This window comes from Elephantulus edwardii, unplaced genomic scaffold (genome assembly GCF_000299155.1).
Source record: "Elephantulus edwardii isolate Elephantulus edwardi_28Jun2011 unplaced genomic scaffold, EleEdw1.0 scaffold00174, whole genome shotgun sequence".
Lineage (NCBI taxonomy): Eukaryota > Metazoa > Chordata > Mammalia > Macroscelidea > Macroscelididae > Elephantulus > Elephantulus edwardii.
The window spans coordinates 4,868,003-4,886,311 of record NW_006399924.1 but is presented as its reverse complement, the minus strand read 5'-3'; the positions used below and the strand labels follow the sequence as shown (position 1 = coordinate 4,886,311).

Sequence of the window (18,309 nt, the reverse complement as noted above, 5' to 3'; positions counted from 1 at the left end):
TCTACACAGTCAAATGATTGTGCTTATGCCGAACACTTGGTTGTGCTTATGCGAAACATAATATTGGACCAGGAGGCATCTGTCAGAGCAGATCAAGGAAACAAAACAAAGAACAGAACAAGGGAACACTATCTGGTTCAAAATTGGGAAGGATGTACACCAGAGATGTGTCTTATCTCCATACCTTTTCAATCTATATGCAGAACGGATCATTTGGGAGGCTGGGCTCTAAGAGGAAGGAACGTGGCATCAGGATTGGAGGAAGACTCCTCAACAACCTGCGTTACGCTCATCAATGATACAACCTTGCTTATCAAAAGTGAGGAGGGCCTGAGGTGTTTCCTACAAAGCAAGTTCGTCCTTGAGAAGGAGGAGATTGCCCATCCTTCCCTGTGGAGCAGCTGGTGGATTTAAACCATGTGCCTTTGGGATTACAGTGCAACTTGCCTCTAGGCCACCACAAGTCCACATGCTAAGAGATTCATTTTTCTCCACTGGGTAGTTTGTGGTGTGTTGTACTTATAACTAATGGATCTGTATTTGAATCTATCAGCTACCCTGAAGAAGAAATAAGGGAAGTTTCCTCCTGTTAAGATTTATGGTCTCAGAAACTTAATTATTGAAATTGACTTTTTGGTAGCAAGTTTGGCTTTTCATATCCCTCGTACCCAGTTAGGTATAGAGAACCATCAAAAGCAATAATAATAAAACAAATGTTTGGGTAAATAAATGAAAGCTAATCCTACACCTATTGCTGTATTCAATAATGTCTGTTTTCATTAGTTCTCGCTGTCCATTGTTCATCTTACCAAAACAGAATGTAGGATCGAGGGAGACAATATACAGGGGCCTTGAGCTCCTTGCTGATTGCTTAAAGCCTACAACAGTGCTTAAAATGAGCATGAGGTAGAAGCCAAGATCTCTTGAGTGAATGTGTCCAAAGATAGACTTTACTCTTTTGGTCAACTTCATCCTGTCTTTTTGTGGCATGATTGTGTTTTTGTCTGAAGCTGATCTCAGTAAGCTAGAGCTCAAGAACAATTGGAACACTGTGATGCGGGTAAGCCTGAACGTCCAGGCTGGTTAAACATTCACTTGAATGATTGTCAGTGGGTGGAGAAATGCTGTGCCAAGAACGCCACCTCCAGCGAGAAGCCACTGGCAGCCACATTCCACAGCATTGTTCCAGCAGTGTCATGATTTGGTTCCACTGTGCTCTCCGAGTTCCAATTCAATTAACCTTCCTTTCACCAGAATGCATTTTTTTTTTTAAAAAAAGAGACTTTTCCCCAACTTTTATTTGGGTGCAGCCAATTGAAAAAGAGAACTTTTACAACTTCTCTGGTGCTCATATTCAGCACATAAAAATGTAAGAAACAATTCACAAGTAAGACATTTGCTCAATTTGGGGGAAAAAAATAACAATGACAACAGTTTAATGATTTAAGGCAGTACACACTCTGACAGTTCTACTTATGAGGATGTCATAATCACTGTGAAAATAAACAGGTCTTTTTGTAAAGGCAGCAATGCCATGTCTTGTAAACTTCCTTTTTATTTCACAGCAAAGTTTGAAATAAAATCCTAAGGGACTGGAGCTCACACTGCAGACAAGAGTTCATTTGCGCAGCTGCTTTTGGTCCATTTTTCCTTCTGTATTGAGTTCCTACATTTTTCCTTCTGTGTTGTATGTGCAGCAGGTTTTAAAAAGGTTTTAATGTAAGGAATTCTAACCAATTAAGAGATGAATTAGAACATTTTCTTCCTATTTTTAAATCCAAAGGGTAGATCTATCTGTTCAATGGCGGTAGCAACAACCTTTACTCTGTTACTGTGATAATTCCTGTGGGAAAAAGCCTGTCACACAACAACTTGGGATTTCATTTGATGGCACACTGCAGAACAAAGTTCAAGTTCATAACTAGCATGAAGTCTATTGTTCTTTGTGTATTCTGGCAAATGGATTTCAAACAGCATGTTATAAATGGCCAAAACGTTAACAACTTCTAAATCTGAAAACACCACCTTTAAACCTTGTTTCTGTAGACTCCAGGTAAATGTACTTCTGGCACCAAATAAAGCTACTTATTCACTTGTTGCTCCCGTGCATATAATTTTTCCTAAGGATCAAGTTGTAGCTGTAATCTAAGTTTTTCAAGCTCCTTCTCTTTCCTGTATGGTCATTATATATTGTAATGAACTTGACCACAGTGGGTTTGGTTTTGTTTTCAATTCTTAATATGTATAAAAATTGGTTTTTGTTAAAACAATCATATTAAGGAAAAGTAAAACATAAAAGGGGGGGAAATCACCATCCTAACCCATTTGTGGTTAGAGGTTTTTAAAATATAGTCTTTCTTCCTCCTTTTGTGCCCTGACAGTATACTGTATACACTGATCTGGGTACATTGTGTCCTACTTTTTTTCATTTAACATAGCACCATGCTTAAAACATAAGGATCTTTCTAGGCTATTAGTCTTTATAGTTATCTATTTAAATGCACTGAACATTTGAATTAAGACCGACTAGGAAGAAGGATTGGCTATCCACTTCTGAAATAACAGGCTTTTGAAAACCCTATACAATTGAGCATGCTTAGACTAGCAGATATGGAAACTGAGGCTGAGCCTTCAGAGATGGAAACACAGAACAGCTGTAAGCAGACACCAGTAATTGGAATGTGGAATGTGAGAAGCATGAATGTAGGCAAGTTGAGCATTGTTAAGAAAAAATGGAACACCTGGCGAAATGAGATAGACTGGCATAGATCATTTTCATTTTCATCTACTATACTGGACATGAAAAGGTGAGGGGAAATGGGGTTGCTTTCATAGTTAAAAAAGCCCTTTCACAATCCATCTTGAAATACTATGTTGTGAGTGACAGGATATCTACACACATACAGGGAATTCCAGTGAATACTATCATTCAAATATTTGAGCTGTGGTGCTGGAGAATAGTATTGAGATTACCAGGGAATGCTAAGAAAACAGATTCATTCTGGAGAGGGTTAAACTGGGCTGGTCCTTGGAGTCAAGGATTCTCGGGCTTTGTCTGACATACTTTGGACATGTTGTAAGGAGGGTCCGGTCTTTGGAGAGGGACATCATGCTTGGGAGGGTGGAGGGACAGTGCAAGAGAGGAAGGCCCTCTATGAGATAGATTGATTTAACTGGGGTAATTGGGATGAGTGTATTGGAGACAGTGCGATTGGCACAGGACAGAGCAGAGTTTAGGGCTGTTGTACATAGGGTCACTATGAGTCGAAAACGACTCTATGGCACATAACAACCACCAACAATTAGAGCCAAAGAGGAGGAAATATATGTCTGCCAACTTTTACAGTCAGAAATCAATCGAATATGATATCAAGATGCATTCATAATAATGGGTGACTGGAATGCAAAGTTTGAGAACTGAGAAGAAGGATCAGTAGTTGGAAAACACGAACTTGGTGACAGAAATGAAGCTGGAGATAGAATTCTATACAATCAATGATTTATTCAGTGCAAGTACTTTTTATAAGAAACACAGATGCAGGCTATACACATCAATTTCACCTGATGGTATGCATAGCATCAGATCAATTACATCAGTGGAAAGAATTGCTGGAGAAGCTCAATACCAGAAGTGAAAATAAGGCCAGGTGCTGATTGTGGAACAGACCACCAGCTACTCATAGGCAAGATCGAGGTGAAGCTAAAGAAAATTAAATCATATCCACAGGAACCAAATTTGACTTTGAGTCTATCCTGCTCGAATTTCAAAACCATCTCAGGCAGTTTTGAGGCCCTGAACACAAATGAGCAAAGACCAGATGAGCTGTGGGAGGTTATCAAGAATATCAGCCAGATGAACAACAAATTTCAGCACCACCCTAATATACACCATCTTCACCATCACTGCTATATTCAAGCAGTGTTGTAGTGACTATCGATCTGTCTCATTAAGGATCTTCCTCGCTTTCTCTGACCTTCTACTTTTCCAAACATATCCTTTCCTAGGACTGACTCCTCCTGATAGCATATCCAAAAATATGTAAGACAAAGTGCTATTATCTTTACCTCCTGATTGCTTTTCTTCCAGTATTGATTTTTTTTATTCATTTCAATGAACATTTACAGAGATTTGGGATTTCCATTCATTCATTGTTGCACTTTTCTCCCCGCCCACCCCTCCCCACCCCCAGTTAGTTCTTCTCCTTGAAAAAGCAAAAGAAAAATTCCTTCATTGGTATACAATCCCCCCGCACGCCCCACCCTCACCCCGAGTATACTCCACTCTGCAAACCTCATTCCGAACTCTTAGGATAGTCATAATTCCCTAAAATATATTGCTTTTAAAACTGTTCTCTCCCTCATCGGTTTCAATGCTGTATACATAAGTTATCCAATTTTTCTCAATCTTACCCCCACTCTGATGTCAGTCGCATTCTACAACAGTGGCACCATGCAGTATTTGTCCTTTTGTGACTGAGACAATTCACTCAGCATAATGTCCTCCAGAGTCAACCATTTTGAATAATATTGCATGAGTTCCTTGTTTTTCCAATGCAGCATAATATTCCATTGTGCTAACATACCACAGCTTCTCTATCCATTCGTTTATTGATGAGCACTTGGGTTGCTTTCAACCCCTTGCTGTTGTGAACAAAGCAGTGATAAACATGGGTGTATTGATTTTTTTTTTTATTGCTGTTGTTTTGGCAGTTCATGGTTGGTGTGATGTTAGAACTTTGATAATTGGTGTTTCTACTCCTTGCATTCATTCTAGGAGAACAGATTCATCCTTGAGAGGATGAGACCAGGCTGCTCCTTGGAGTCAAGGATTCTGAAGCTTCGTCTGACATACTTTGGACATGTTGCGAGGAGGGACCAGTCCTTGGAGAGGGACATCATGCTTGGGAGGGTGGAGGGACAGTGCAGGAGAGGAAGACCCTCAATGAGATGGATTCATTGACTGGGGTAATGCAGGAGGGTGTGTCAGAGACAATAAAGTTGGCACAGGATAGGTTAGAGTTCAGAGCTGTTGTACATAGGGTTGCTGTGAGTTGCAAGCGACTTGACAGCATATAACAATTTAAATGCTTTTCCACATATTTAAGAGTTTTCACAATATTGTTCATTTCACCGTCAGATGTCCAGGAAAAAGCATCGAAAGGGTTCTGAAGACAACAATTGAAAGCACTTCATTGCATCAGAATAGTGTAAAATCTCAGGACTGAAAAACAAAATTTTACTTAAAAAAATACAGATTATGCATAAAACACCTGAAAATGTAGCCAACACTATCAGTCACCAGGGAGATGTACATTAACGCCACAAACTACACAGCTGCTAGAACAATCAAGTTAGACTGACAAGCATCAAGCATGGAATAGGATGCAATGTATGGAAGTCTCATATGCTCTGCAGACACTTGGTTGTTTCGTACAGAGTTAGACACTTGGTATATGACTCACTAATCCAATCTCAGGCATTTATCCAAGGGAAATAGAAGGGTATATCCACACAAAAGTGTGTGCGTGAATATTTACAGCAGCATCATTTATAAGTCAAAAAGTGGTAACAGTTCAAATGCCCATCAAACCGGTGAATGGACACACAAATCGTCATAGAGTAGAACATTAGCTGGCAATAAATAGAAAAGGACTATTTATAAATACAACACAAAATTAATCATATTTTTAAAATGCTGCATGAAAAAAGAACTAGGCAAAAAGGCTACATGGTGTGTGATGCCATTTATTCCACTCTGAAAAAGGCAAACTACAGGAGCCAGAAACCACCCTAGTGGCCGCCAGGGGCTGTTAGGGAGCAGAGGCTACTGGTTGCAGAGGGCAGGAGAGAGCGGGTCAAAGCTTTTGAGATGCTTTCTTTGTATGCAGTATTTATTTGCCTTTTGTCAAAACTCTCTGAAATGTGCTCTTAAAAAAGGAATTTTATGTAACTCACACTTCAATAAATCCAGCTCTGAATAAAAACTCCTTTTTCCCTTCATCTTTTGTAAGCCCTAAAGGCCGGAATATACTTCTTTTAGATTGTTGCTAACAAGTGGCATAAATATTCCACCAAGCAAGATTTGCTCTCTTAAATATTACAGCCTGAAAAACCCTCTGGGCTCTTCTGTCACACATGCAGTCAAACCCAGGTTTGTTTTACACACACACCAGCACAACAGGAAGAGACAAGTAAAATTAGTTCGGATATCTTTCATCAAAAGCTCTGGTTTATTAATGGTCTCAGATTGAATGCCCTCCTTGAGTTCTTTCTGCTGAGGAAGCTGAAGGTTCTTTCATCTTAGTAACTTCTAATTCTCTCCATCTCCATTTTTCTGCTTCAGTTCCTGTTTGGCTTTTTGTTCTTTTGCTAGTAGGTGATAATTGATGCCCATGCCAATGAAGAGAAAAAGACCTGAGAAAATTAATATTATGCCACACATCCAGTATGTGTATTTATAGTCTCCATACATGTCACTGAGATGACCTGAAAGACAGTTTTTAAAAGAGAAAGGAAGAAATTATTATGTTAGGTGTTGTTTTAAAAAAACAAAACAAAACAATAAACAAACCCTCATCAGTGTACTCTTTCCCAAATAAAGCCGGAAGATTAACTCAGACAGGAGGAGGCATTCTAGTCTCCTAAAACCCCACTGACTCCTAAAAACCCACTGAGCTGCACTGCTAACCCAAAGGCATACAGTTCAAATACACTAGCTGCTGGGGGAGAGGAAAGGGCAGTCTGCTCCCACAGGATTTATTGCCTCTGAAAACTCACTAGAGGATTAACTACATGTTAGTTCTAACTCGATGGTACCTAACAATGACAACTACCCATTAAGGAGCATGGTGGCCTAGCTTACAGGTGTGCTGGTACCCAGGAAGCTATGTGTCTGGCAGGTCGAATCTGCCAGCTGCTCTGAGGGAGAAAGATGGGCAGTCTCCTCCAGTTAAGATTTACAGCCTGGGAAAATGCATAGAGGACTGCTGTGAGGTGGAACGGACTTGGGGAAAGTGAGCGAGCAAGTGAGTCAGCAAGTGAGCGAGTAAAGCGCCCTTTAGGAAGTCTTGGTGGTGCAGTAGTTAAGTGTTCAGCCGCTAACCAAAAGGTTGGTGGTATAACCCAACCCCTCTGCTGGTGAAAGACCTGGACATTTGCTCTTACAATTAGTGCAGCCTGAAAAAGTCTCTGAGGCACTTCTATTCTGTCGCATGTTGTTGCTGTGAGTCAAAATCTGACTCCATGACACCTAGCCTCAAGAACACGTCAAGTAGTCCTTACAGAGTCTCCCAAATGAAAAATTAAGCCAAAATGAACTGCTTGAAAGGATGACCACTCTAATGAACAATGTCAGACTGGCTTAGGATGACTTGGTAACTATAATTAAGCTATGGCATCAGAGTTAGAGGCACAAAGGATCCAGAGGTCACCTAGTTCCCTTCAGTTCTCTCACTTTTGTAAGAGAGAGCTAAAGCTCAAAGATGGTCAGGAAAGAGAAGCAAAGTCATACAGCTATTTTCACTCAGGTTTCTAGACCCTCAAACCAATGCCCCTTTTCAGCTTCATGTTTCCCAAAACACATTTCCAAGAACTCTTGTCCCATGCTAACAAAAGATGCTTAAAAACCCAAGTTTTTCATGACTGATTCCCATCATGTAGGTGAGGGAACCAAGGCACAGAACTACTGTGAGGTTTAACCCAGAGAAGTCCTAGAAAAAAAGTCTTTCAATTTAGCAATTCCTAACCTTAAAAGTTAATTCTTAGTATTTCACAGAAATAGCTTTGTGAGAATTACACTTCAGAAAATGCCACCTGATACCTGTAAAGGTAATGGTCACTTTGAATATAAACGGATGTGCTTTTCAGTCATGCCTAACTCATCCAACAGTGTTTATTGATCCCTAGCCTCTGTCAAGCACTGTCTGTACCAGGTCCTGAGGACTGATGTGTGAACAAGATAACAACTCTCTGCCTTTCTGAAGCTCACAGGTCAGTGGAGAAGATGTTAATAAATAAACAACACAGATCCAAACCTGTAACAGTGACAAGTACTACAAGCAGAAATAGGTATTGAGAAGAGTAAATGGGGTCTAAAACGTATAGGAAGATGGAAGTTGAAAGAATGAAAAAGAAGGGAAGAGGATTCAGGTGGCAGGCAGCCAGAGTAGAGGCGCTGTTAGTGGGAGCAAAGCACACTGTGGGGGAGGGAATGCCAGACCCTCAGGCGAGGGCAGAGATCAAAAGGAGAGGAGTCTGGAGAGGAGGGCGGGGCAAATCCTCACCCAGAAGAGAGGCCTGCTCCTCAGCTGGGATATCAGATTTGCATTTGCAAAGATCATGTAGGCTGAAGAGCAGAAAGAAAACTGACTGAAGACTGCCTAGCCTGGATAATAGGTAAATAAGCGCAGTTTGGAAAAGGGAACCTCGCCTTCTCTGTCTTCCTCTATGGAAGTGACTCCCACCAGCCACGTGGGAGAAGTGTGAATTAGTCTCTTCCCACAAAAATCACAGCCCAGGAAACCCTATGGGAGTTCTCCTCTGTCCTAGTCACTGAGCCAGAATCAACTGCAGTGAGTTTGGTTTTGGGTTTTACTTTGATCAGAATGTCTGATCAGTGACATGGAGAGGAAGGCCACATTGTTGCAGGATTTGGTATGAAATCATAATGAGATGCAAATGATTTCATATTTTTAAATATTAAATATTTAATAACCCATCAAGTTTTATAATCATTGACTAGCTGTGTGATCTTGGGCAAGTTATTTCATTTTGACAAGTCTCTATAAAATAGAAACAATAAAAAACATGTGTGAGATTTGACATTTACTCACTGGCGTCGAGTCAGTTCCAACCCCCAGAGCGCATCCATCTAATGTCCAAGGCTGTGAATCTTAATGAGAGGAGACTGCCTGTAATTCCTCTGTACAGCAGCTGGTGGATTTGAAACCCCGGAGATGCAGGGCCTTCCCCTGATTAGCAGTGCAGCAGGCTATGGGCTGTCAGTCCCTGGTATATCGTGAGCCTTCCTCACATCCTCATATGGTTGTTATTGATGAGTCGAGCACGACTCATAGTGACCCTATGAACAAAAGACCTAAAGGCTTCCTAACTATCCTCATTTATCAAAATTCATAGACTTTCCAGAGAGGCATGTTTAGGAAGTGGATGCCACTCCTGCTTCCAAAAAAAAAATGTAAATGTTATTACTAAGATAAATTAATTCACAATTAAGCTGAAACCACTATGAGTAAAGGTGCTTATTATACATTTTTCAATAATAAGCATGTTTAATTTGAAAGAAAATGGAATTTTATAGCAATATCTGATTCCTCTTTCTTCTTGACAGTTCAATTTAATCCTATTCTGTAAGGATGTGGGCAGTTACATTGTACTGAGTATTGAGTTACATGAGGGTGCAGGCATGAAAGAGACTTGCTCACTACCATAAAGCAGTTTACTAAACTCTGCTTTCTCTCACCTTCCCAATTCTAAATACCTATTATATGATAACAGAAGCACACAGGTAAGAGTATATACTGTACCTAAAACTGGTGGTCCTAGGAGAACCGGACAGCATTGCATCAAGGCCATCAGTCCCACGGCGCTGGTAAACCTCTGAGGTCCAACGAGGTCCATGAGTGTTTCAAACGTGATGGAGCCAAACCACCCATATGCAAATCCAAAGAACCCCGCATAGATACAGAAGTGGACATAGGTGGTAGCAAAAGGTAGCAACATATGACACATTCCATTTGCAAGAAAAGAAACCGCCAAGAAATACTGAATGCGAGGCTTGACCCACTTTGTGTTGGCTACAAGCCCTATGAGGGGCCTGGATATAATGTCAGTGACTGACATAATGGAAAGAAGGAAGGCAGCACTTTCACTACTGAAATGGTGACTCTTGGCATAATTAGTAAGAAAGACTAAAGGCACAATCAACACAAAATTCCCTGGCAAGTTACCACAGAGGTATAGCAGAAAGCCTCTATGAGTGAAGAGGGATAAGTCCAGATATTTGTTAATTGTTTGGAAGACTGACTGCTTCTTTTCTTTGGAGTTTCCATCATTTGGAACTGCATGGGCATCAGCCACATCTTTTATGGCATCACATTCTCCAGCCTCCTGTAAAGACACTTCACTCTTCCTTCTCCTTTCCTTAGTTGTGGGTCCTATTGGTCGCATTAGGGATCCGGCTACACAGCAGTTTAGTGTTAAGGCTCCAAGAATTAGAAAAGTCCCTCTTAAACCAAAGATATCAACAAGAAATTGACTGAGGGGGGCTAGGGTTGCAAGCAACACAGGGCTGCCTTCCATGGCCAGTGCATTTGCTAAGGGCCGTCGCTTGGAGAAATACTTGCCAATCATGGTCACAGCTGGACCGAGGTTGAATGCAAAACCAAGGCCTAGAGAGAAGGAAAAAAAAATGCTGTAGTAAAACAAAGTCTATTTGTTATTCATTAACTAGACAAAGAGACAGAAGAAAAAGATGATGAAATAATGATTCTCTGAGAAGCCATTATAATCAACAGATCATTAAATGGACTGTTAACACATAAATATTCATGTATCTTTCTGAAGCAAATATTAGCATCACGATCTCTTTTAATTTAGCGGCAAATAATGGTAATAAATGTAGGATCTATTTAGTTTCATAATTTTCGTTTTCCTCAGGAACAGATAACTAGAAACAGAAAGAATTATAATCTTATAAATTTTGTAATGGAGGCAAATGGAGATATAAAGAGAAAGGGACAGACCTACAATGTATTTTGTATAATAAAAACAATAATGTGAAGATAAAAAAAAAAATAATGTGAAGATGTCAAACTAAGCAAATCCGTTAGTTTTATGCAACAGCAATGAGAATGTCAATGTGTTTTAATTTTCAAATAAGGAGAGGGACTCTAAAATACTTGAAAAATAAATATAATATAAAAAAATTTGGAAAGGATAAATTGGTGGAATCAATGCCAAGAGATCTAAGATAAACATATTCTACACTCTAACACAAATGTGTTACACAGCTATCATGATTAGAACAGGGAGGTATTTACTCAAGAGTGGATAAACTAACCTATGAAAGTGAACAGGAATTCTGGCAATTTTAAAATATATATATATTTAATAAGGAATGAATGGATATTGAAAGCAATGGGGCTAGAAGGAGTAATTATCACCACAGCCATTTATGTTGTCTCCTATATTCCTGCTACTCTACTAAATAAATCACATTAAGAAACTGCCTAATTTTAATCCACAATTCCTGAGTGATACAAACAGTTCATGTGATGGTTGGCAGTTTCAATTCATCCAGAGGTGCCTCAGAATGAAGGCCTAACCATTTGTTTCCAAAAAGCCAGCTGCTAGATAAAATAAAATGGTCTCGCTGTCGTTAGAGCTTCTACTTTTCAGTTAAAGCCATTCCCCTAGTTCCTGCCCTCTAAACTACTAGTGGAAAGCCAAACTGGCATGAAACTGGATGTTCTAGGAATACCACAGAAACCAAGCTGACCTAGGACTGCACTTGCAAGATAAGAAAAGGAACCAGTATTGGAGACTTGTACACCAAGTATATAGCAGCATTATTCACCATCACAAGAACACAGAAACAGCCCAGATGTCCATCAGCAAAAAATATTATATAACATTGGAGAGGCTGGAGAGCATTCTGCTGTGGGAACTAACTGGGTCTCATGAGGACAAATACTATATAACACTATTACTGTAAAAATAGAAGGATTACAAGTAAGATGTGTATAACTGTCCAAATGGGAAAGGTGGGGACTGGGGGGCCCGAAAGTGAGGAGTAGGGAAATCACAGGGCTAATTTTGTGCAGAGGGAAGGGGTGAAGGAATTAGGAAAGATCCAATGGGGACCTGAAAAGATGGGATGATAGCAGGCATAGATGGATGGTGTGAGTGAGGGATGGAAGATAAATTCTTTTCCTAGTCCAGCTAGATGTGAGGGTATGATGGAAATGAAACAGACCCTAGTTTGAATATTATTTTCTACAGTGAGGTTACTTCTCTTTAGATGCACCTTAGACAATTGCTTGCAAATCTTTAAGATCCAGTCACTATTTAAGAAAGTATGATGGTAGTATTCTGGAAAAAATGTCATTCCTCAAAAGGATTTCCAGATGAGTGCTACAAGAGTTCACACAAATAATAACAATAATGCTTGAAAATACTCTAGTAGTAACTCACCTCCAAGGACTCCAACAAAAAAGTAAAGTTCCTGGATAGTGTTACACAAAGAAGCTCCCATCAAGCTACAGCCTGAGAGGATGCCACCAGCAATGACGACTGGACGGCTTCCATATTTATTCACCAGGATGCTGCTGATAGGACCTAGGAGAGAACAAAGCACTTTAGTAAGAATTGGGAGGGGGGGGGAAGCAGCCCACCCACTCACTTCCATGTTCACACAAAGCATTGTTGTTGTTATGTGCCATTGAGTAGTCTGTGACTCACAGCGACCCTTTGTACAACAGCCTTAAACCCTGCTCTATCCTGTGCCAATCTCAGTGTCTCTGACACACCTACCCCCTTTACTCCAGTCACTGATTCAATCCATCTCATTGAGGGTCTTCCTCTCCTGTGCTGTCCCTCTACCCTCCCAAACATGATGTCCCGCTCCAAGGACTGGTCCCTCTTTGCAACATGTCCAAAGTATGTCAGATGAAGCTTCAGAATCCTTGCCTTCAAAGAGCAGCCTGGCTTCACACTATCCAGGACAAACCTGTTTGTTTTCCTAGCCGTTCATGGTATATTCAATCCTCTTATACAACATCACAGCTCAAAGGCATCAATTCTCCTTCTATCTTCCCTAGTCATTGTCCAGCTCTCTGATGCATAGCAAGTGATTACAAAGATCATGGCCAAGATACAATCAGTTGCCCCTTAGTCTCCAGACTGACATCTTTGCACTTCAGTCCTTTAGAGAGGTCTCTAACCAAACTTTCCCATTGAATTTCCTGGCTGCTGGTGCCAAGAGTATTGACTGTGGAGCCAAGCAAACCAAAACTGAACAATCTCAATCTCTTCACCATCCATTATGATGCTGCGAATTGGCCCAGAGGTGAGAATCTTTGTTTTCTTGATATTGAGTCTCAAACCATACTGAAGACTGCAGTCCCTGACCTTCCACAGCAAGTGCTTCCGGTCCTCCTCAGTTTCAGCAAGCAGGGTTGTGTCATCTACATAAGGCAGATTATTGATGATTCTTCCTCCAATCCTGATGCCACATGTCTCCTCATAGAGCCCAGCCTCCCAGATAACCTGTTCTACATAAAGATTGAAAAGGTATGGAGACAGGATGCAGCCCTGGAGTACCCCCTTCCCAGTTTTGAACATGCAGTGTTTCCTTGCTCTGTTCTGACAACTGCCTCCTGGTCCAAGTATAGGTTTCACATTAGCACAATCAAGTGTTCTGAGAGTTGGCTACAGTTTGTTATGATCCACACAGTCAAATGCCTTTGCATAATCAACGAAACAAAGACATTCTTCTGGTACTCCTTGCTTTCAGCAAAGATCTATCTAACATTAGCTACAATATCGCTAGTGCCACGGCCCCATCTAAACTGCACTTCTACTAGCATAAAAGATATCAAGGCAGAACCTTCCTTACCTCAATAAGCAGAAGCCAATGGAAGGAATACAAGTTTCTACTATTATTTCAGAGTCATAGGTTTTTGGAATGGAGAAAAAAATTATGCATCTTCTATACACCCAGAATATACAGGATAGATTATTACCTAAAGTATGGGAATCCCAGAACATTTAATCGTGCTAATGCGAAACCTATACTTGGACCAAGAGGCAGTCGTCAGTCAGAACAGAGCAGGGCAACACTGCTTGTTTAAAAATGGGAAGGGTGTATGCCAGGGATGTGTCCTATCTCCATACCTTTTCAACCTGTATGCAGAGAAGATTATCCGAGAGGCTGGGCTCTATGAGGAGAAGCGTGGCGTTAGGACTGGTGGACGATCTATCAACAATCTGCGTTATGCAGATGATAAAACCCTGCTCGCTGAAACTGAGGAGGACCTCATGCACTTACGGCAGAGGGTCAAGGACTGGAGCCTTCAGTATGGACTGAGGCTCAATGTCAAGACAAAGATTCTCACCACTGGACCAATCGGTAGCATCAGGATGGATGGTGAAGAGATTGAGATTGTTCACAGCTTCAGTTTGCTCGACTTCATGGTCACTCTTGGCACCAGGAACCAGAAAAATAAAAAAACCGTATTGCGATGGGAAAGTCTGCTGTTAGGGACCTCTCTAAAGTACTCAAGAGCAACGGTGTCTCTCTGGAGACTAAGGTCCGCCTGATACAGGCCATGGTCTTTGCAATCACTTGTTATGCATCAGAGAGTTGGACAATGACTAGGGAGGACAGAAGGAGAATTGACGCCTTTGAGCTGTGGTGCTGGAGAAGAGTATTGAATGTACCATGGACTGCCAAGAAAGCAGATTCATCCTAGAGAGGGTTAAACCAGGCTGCTCCTTGGAGGCAAGGATTCTGGGGCTTCGTCTGACATACTTTGGACATGTCGTAAGGAGAGACAGGTCTTTAGAGAGGGACATCATGCTGGGTAGAGTAGAGCGACAGCGCAGGAGGGGAAGACCCTCTATGAGGTGGATTGATTCAGTGACTGGGGTAATCGGGATGGGTGTGTCAGAGGCAATGAGATTGGCACAGGATAGAGCACGGTTTAGGGTTGTTGGACATAGGGTCGCTATGAGTCGCAAACGACTCAACGGCACATAACAACAACAATACATGACCTTAGTCTATAAAGCAAAACAGGCTGCAAATGCACTGATTATAAGTGATAATAAGATCTTTCCTTTTCCTGGTGTATTATCAACATATGTACCAAGGTTGCACTAACTTTTTAGATATGTATCTAGTACATATCTAGTGTGAAGGCTCAAGTGTGAAGCAGTTGGATTCTGTAAGGTAGTTTCTCTTTATTTAGTTGAAAGTCAGGTGTAAACTATTGGGTCTTTTTTTTTTGGTTGGTTGGTTTTGATAATCATATGTAAGCTGATTGGTTGCCTGGATTAGGCAACAATCAGCTGTGGGCTGGAAGCCTCTCTAAATCAATGAGGACCTGGTTGGTTGACCTTTGTATTTAAAAGCTGGTTGTGCCTGAGGGCTGCAGGATTGCTGTTAATTGTGTTTGGGGAGAATATTGTTCTAACTTGTATTGAACTTGTCTGTCAGTTTGCTGTATTGAGATAACTTGGGGTTACTGTGATACTAAATACTATGATATAATGGCTACCCAGGGTGGACAGAGTTTGGTAGAGCTTCCAGATTAAGACATGCTTGGAAGCAGGATTGTCATCCACTTCTTAAACAAAAGGCCTTTGGAAACTCTGTGAACATTAGCACAACTATCATAGTTACAGAAGAGTGTTCACATCTTTTGTTCATAGGGTCGCTATGAATCATACTAGACTCAATGGCAATTAACAACAACAACATCTAATACATAGACAGAAGGATATAATCAAATTACTTCAGAAAATATTTATATACCAGCTAAAATATGTATATTTCCTTAGAAAATAATAAAACTAAAGCAAAACTACAAGGATGGCTACCATCACTACTTTTCTTCAGCATTATACTGCAGGTCCATGTCAGTGTGTTCAGACAAGAGAAAAATAAAGGTTTAAAGGTTAGACAGGAAGAAAGCAAACTATCAGTAATTGAAGAAAGACATTATTAGTCTATCTCAAGAATCTGACAGAATAAGTAATTAAGAATTTAGCAAGGTTACAGGAAATAAGATTTAAAAAATTAAGTTGCTTTTCTATATATCAGCCACAGACTGAAAACACATCTTTTTTAAAGTTACCTTTTACAAAGGCACCTAATTTTATAATAAGTAACCTAACAGAGAAGACTAAGTTGTTTTTATTTTTCAAGAGAATGAAAAATATGGCTCTAATCACATAGCTTTGAAACGTAACAGTTTAAATACTTCACTGATGAAGGCATAAAGAGCTACAGCATATTAAATGCATAATATTCACTTGTTTATTGAAAACGAGAAGCTCCAACCAAAACAAAACAAAAACGAGAAGCTAAGGTCTCAGTGGGCACTTACCTGCAGCAAGCATGAAAGAAAACATGATGGAAGATATCCATGACACTTCACTGATGCTAGCATTGAATGTAGCTTCTATTTCTTTGAAAAGTACAGAAATACATTTGCCAAGTGTAGAAGAGAAGCCAACAGAAATGAAAGCACCAGCAACCACTACCCAGCCCCAGCCTCCATCTGGGGGCATGTATGCATCTGGACCTTGACGTAATGGTGACATTGTGTGTAAAAGTCAATTCCAAAGTGCAGGGCAAATCCAAATCTCTGAAAGACATGAAATTAAAATAATAACTCAATAACAAAGGACTATTACAACTTACACGTAGATAACAAATGACTGTCTTGTTTTTAACATTCCTTATTCTGTTAGCCATCACATTGCCTATAATTTTTATTTCTTTTTTGAGAACTTTTTTTACTTTTTATTCCTTTTTTATATTATATATATATCAATCCTTTGTTTTTGTTTTGTACTTATGATTTTGCTTTGTTTACCTCCTTATGATTCTAACTACTCAGAGAAGCATGGCTTGGAGCCTTCAGTCATGGGAACTGTTGGCCCCATGTTTTTCACGCTGTTCTATATATATAAAAAATATCTAACAATTATCTCTGGAGCTAGAAAGAAATGTGTCCTTGAGCATCCAGGAACCAGGGCTTTTAATGATCTACTCAAATAGTGCTAACAAAGATACAAAACGCTTATTATCTCTACTTATAATTTTATATTCTCTTTACTTAGTAAATTCTCAAGGACTGTAGCATCTCCTAAATCTGTATTTTCTACAAGCTCTAAAGAACTTTATTTTTCACAGCTCCTCTTCTGGGTCTTATGAGGTCTCATGAAAGCAGGTTGTTAATGAGTCTTCCTGAAAGATTGTATGGGCAAAATATTTTTCTTTTTTTTTATGCCACTCAGTAATTTTTATTGCAGCTGGTAGAAAATATATCACAGAAACTTTACGGTAGGTCAGGAGAAAGTGTTATTTACAATAAATGATGAAATAGTTTGCCTTTGGCAATATGATTACATATGAAGAATGCAAAATGCAAGAATGGGTGCCTCCAAAGTCATGCTATCGAGTCCTTAAAATTCATGGCTGCTTCTGCACCTCTTTAGGAAACACAAACACAACTCAATAGCATGTTCTATCTTCATTACAGTCTCCTTTTCTATTCATGATATTGACAGTTTCATACAGAAAATCCAGAAAACAAAAGTTGGCTCTTGAAAAATTATTACTCTACTAGAATCAATTTGGCCATATAGGAATACGGGCCTCCCAAGGTCAGATAACCTTCAATGGTAAACCTTTGTCTTCTAATTACTCTTTTTTGCTTGTTTTGCCTTCTTTTGTGAAACTAAACCAAAACTCAGACAAGTTACAGAATCGGAATATTTTTTTAAACAATGTGCATGTCTAAATTAATGCTTTTTAGACACACATGAGTCCTTGCTTCCACCACACCTTCCATGACAGCATCACTAGCCAATGTGAATGACACAGGATGAGACCTGTCACTTAATCAGTAGTGAGAATAGAGGATCTCAACGTATAAACCAAGACATGTCAGATATTTGAACAACTGAAAGAGTGCTGAGTGTCACCTATGGGGAAAAGGAGGTGAGGTGAAGGGACTGAGGTCACAGTCATGAACAAACACCTCTATCCTGGAGGAATTGCAAGGAGAGTGCTTCTAAGAGGCAAGGATGTGGAAATGTCATTTCATATGCTTTGGGAATGTTGTCAGGAGGCACAGTCCTTAGCAAAGTCATTCATGCTGAGAAAGGTGGAAAAAGAGAAGTAAACCCTTGGCAAGATGCCCTGGGACGGTAACTGTAACAATGGACTTAAGCACATCCAAACTGGGGAGAATGACACAGATAGGGCAAGGTTCAGATCTGTTGTTCTCAGGGTCACTGTGAGTCAAAGTCACCTTGATGGCTCCTAACAACAATAACAAGGGTTACAACTTCAACAGATCTTTTAGGCGGGTGACAATATTTAACCCCCAGCAGATATTATGTAACTATCTTGCCTGAGTTCAAAGTTACCAAAAAAAAAGACACAGCTGGTGCATGGACTGTGACCTTACTAACGCCCTGATTAGCTTCAGTTGTGGGCACCAATCTCCCATGGCTCGAGAGCTGCTTCTACAAGCCCAATGCAGGTCCAGGTCCATT

General features: G+C 40.2%; 1 protein-coding gene across 1 annotated transcript; it reads right to left on the bottom strand.

The window, feature by feature from the left end:
• Positions 1 to 6,310: 6,310 nt before the first annotated feature.
• LOC102876659 (monocarboxylate transporter 1-like) lies at positions 6,311 to 16,311 on the bottom strand. The gene is made up of 4 exons (XM_006895727.1): positions 16,128 to 16,311; positions 12,211 to 12,354; positions 9,543 to 10,406; positions 6,311 to 6,486 (listed from the first exon to the last, which is right to left on the bottom strand). The coding sequence occupies exons 1-4, from the start codon at positions 16,309 to 16,311 to the stop codon at positions 6,311 to 6,313; spliced, it is 1,368 nt and encodes a 455-aa protein (XP_006895789.1).
• Positions 16,312 to 18,309: the final 1,998 nt, after the last annotated feature.

Excerpts from the sequence above, each read along its gene's own strand:
- LOC102876659 (XM_006895727.1), bottom strand. The coding sequence starts at position 16,311 with ATGCCCCCAGATGGAGGCTGGGGCTGGGTAGTGGTTGCTGGTGCTTTC. Across the intron at positions 12,355-16,127 it reads TTCTTTCATGCTTGCTGCAG|GTCCTATCAGCAGCATCCTG; the intron begins GTAAGTGCCCAC and ends GTTCTCTCCTAG. Across the intron at positions 6,487-9,542 it reads CCTAGGACCACCAGTTTTAG|GTCATCTCAGTGACATGTAT; the intron begins GTACAGTATATA and ends ACTGTCTTTCAG.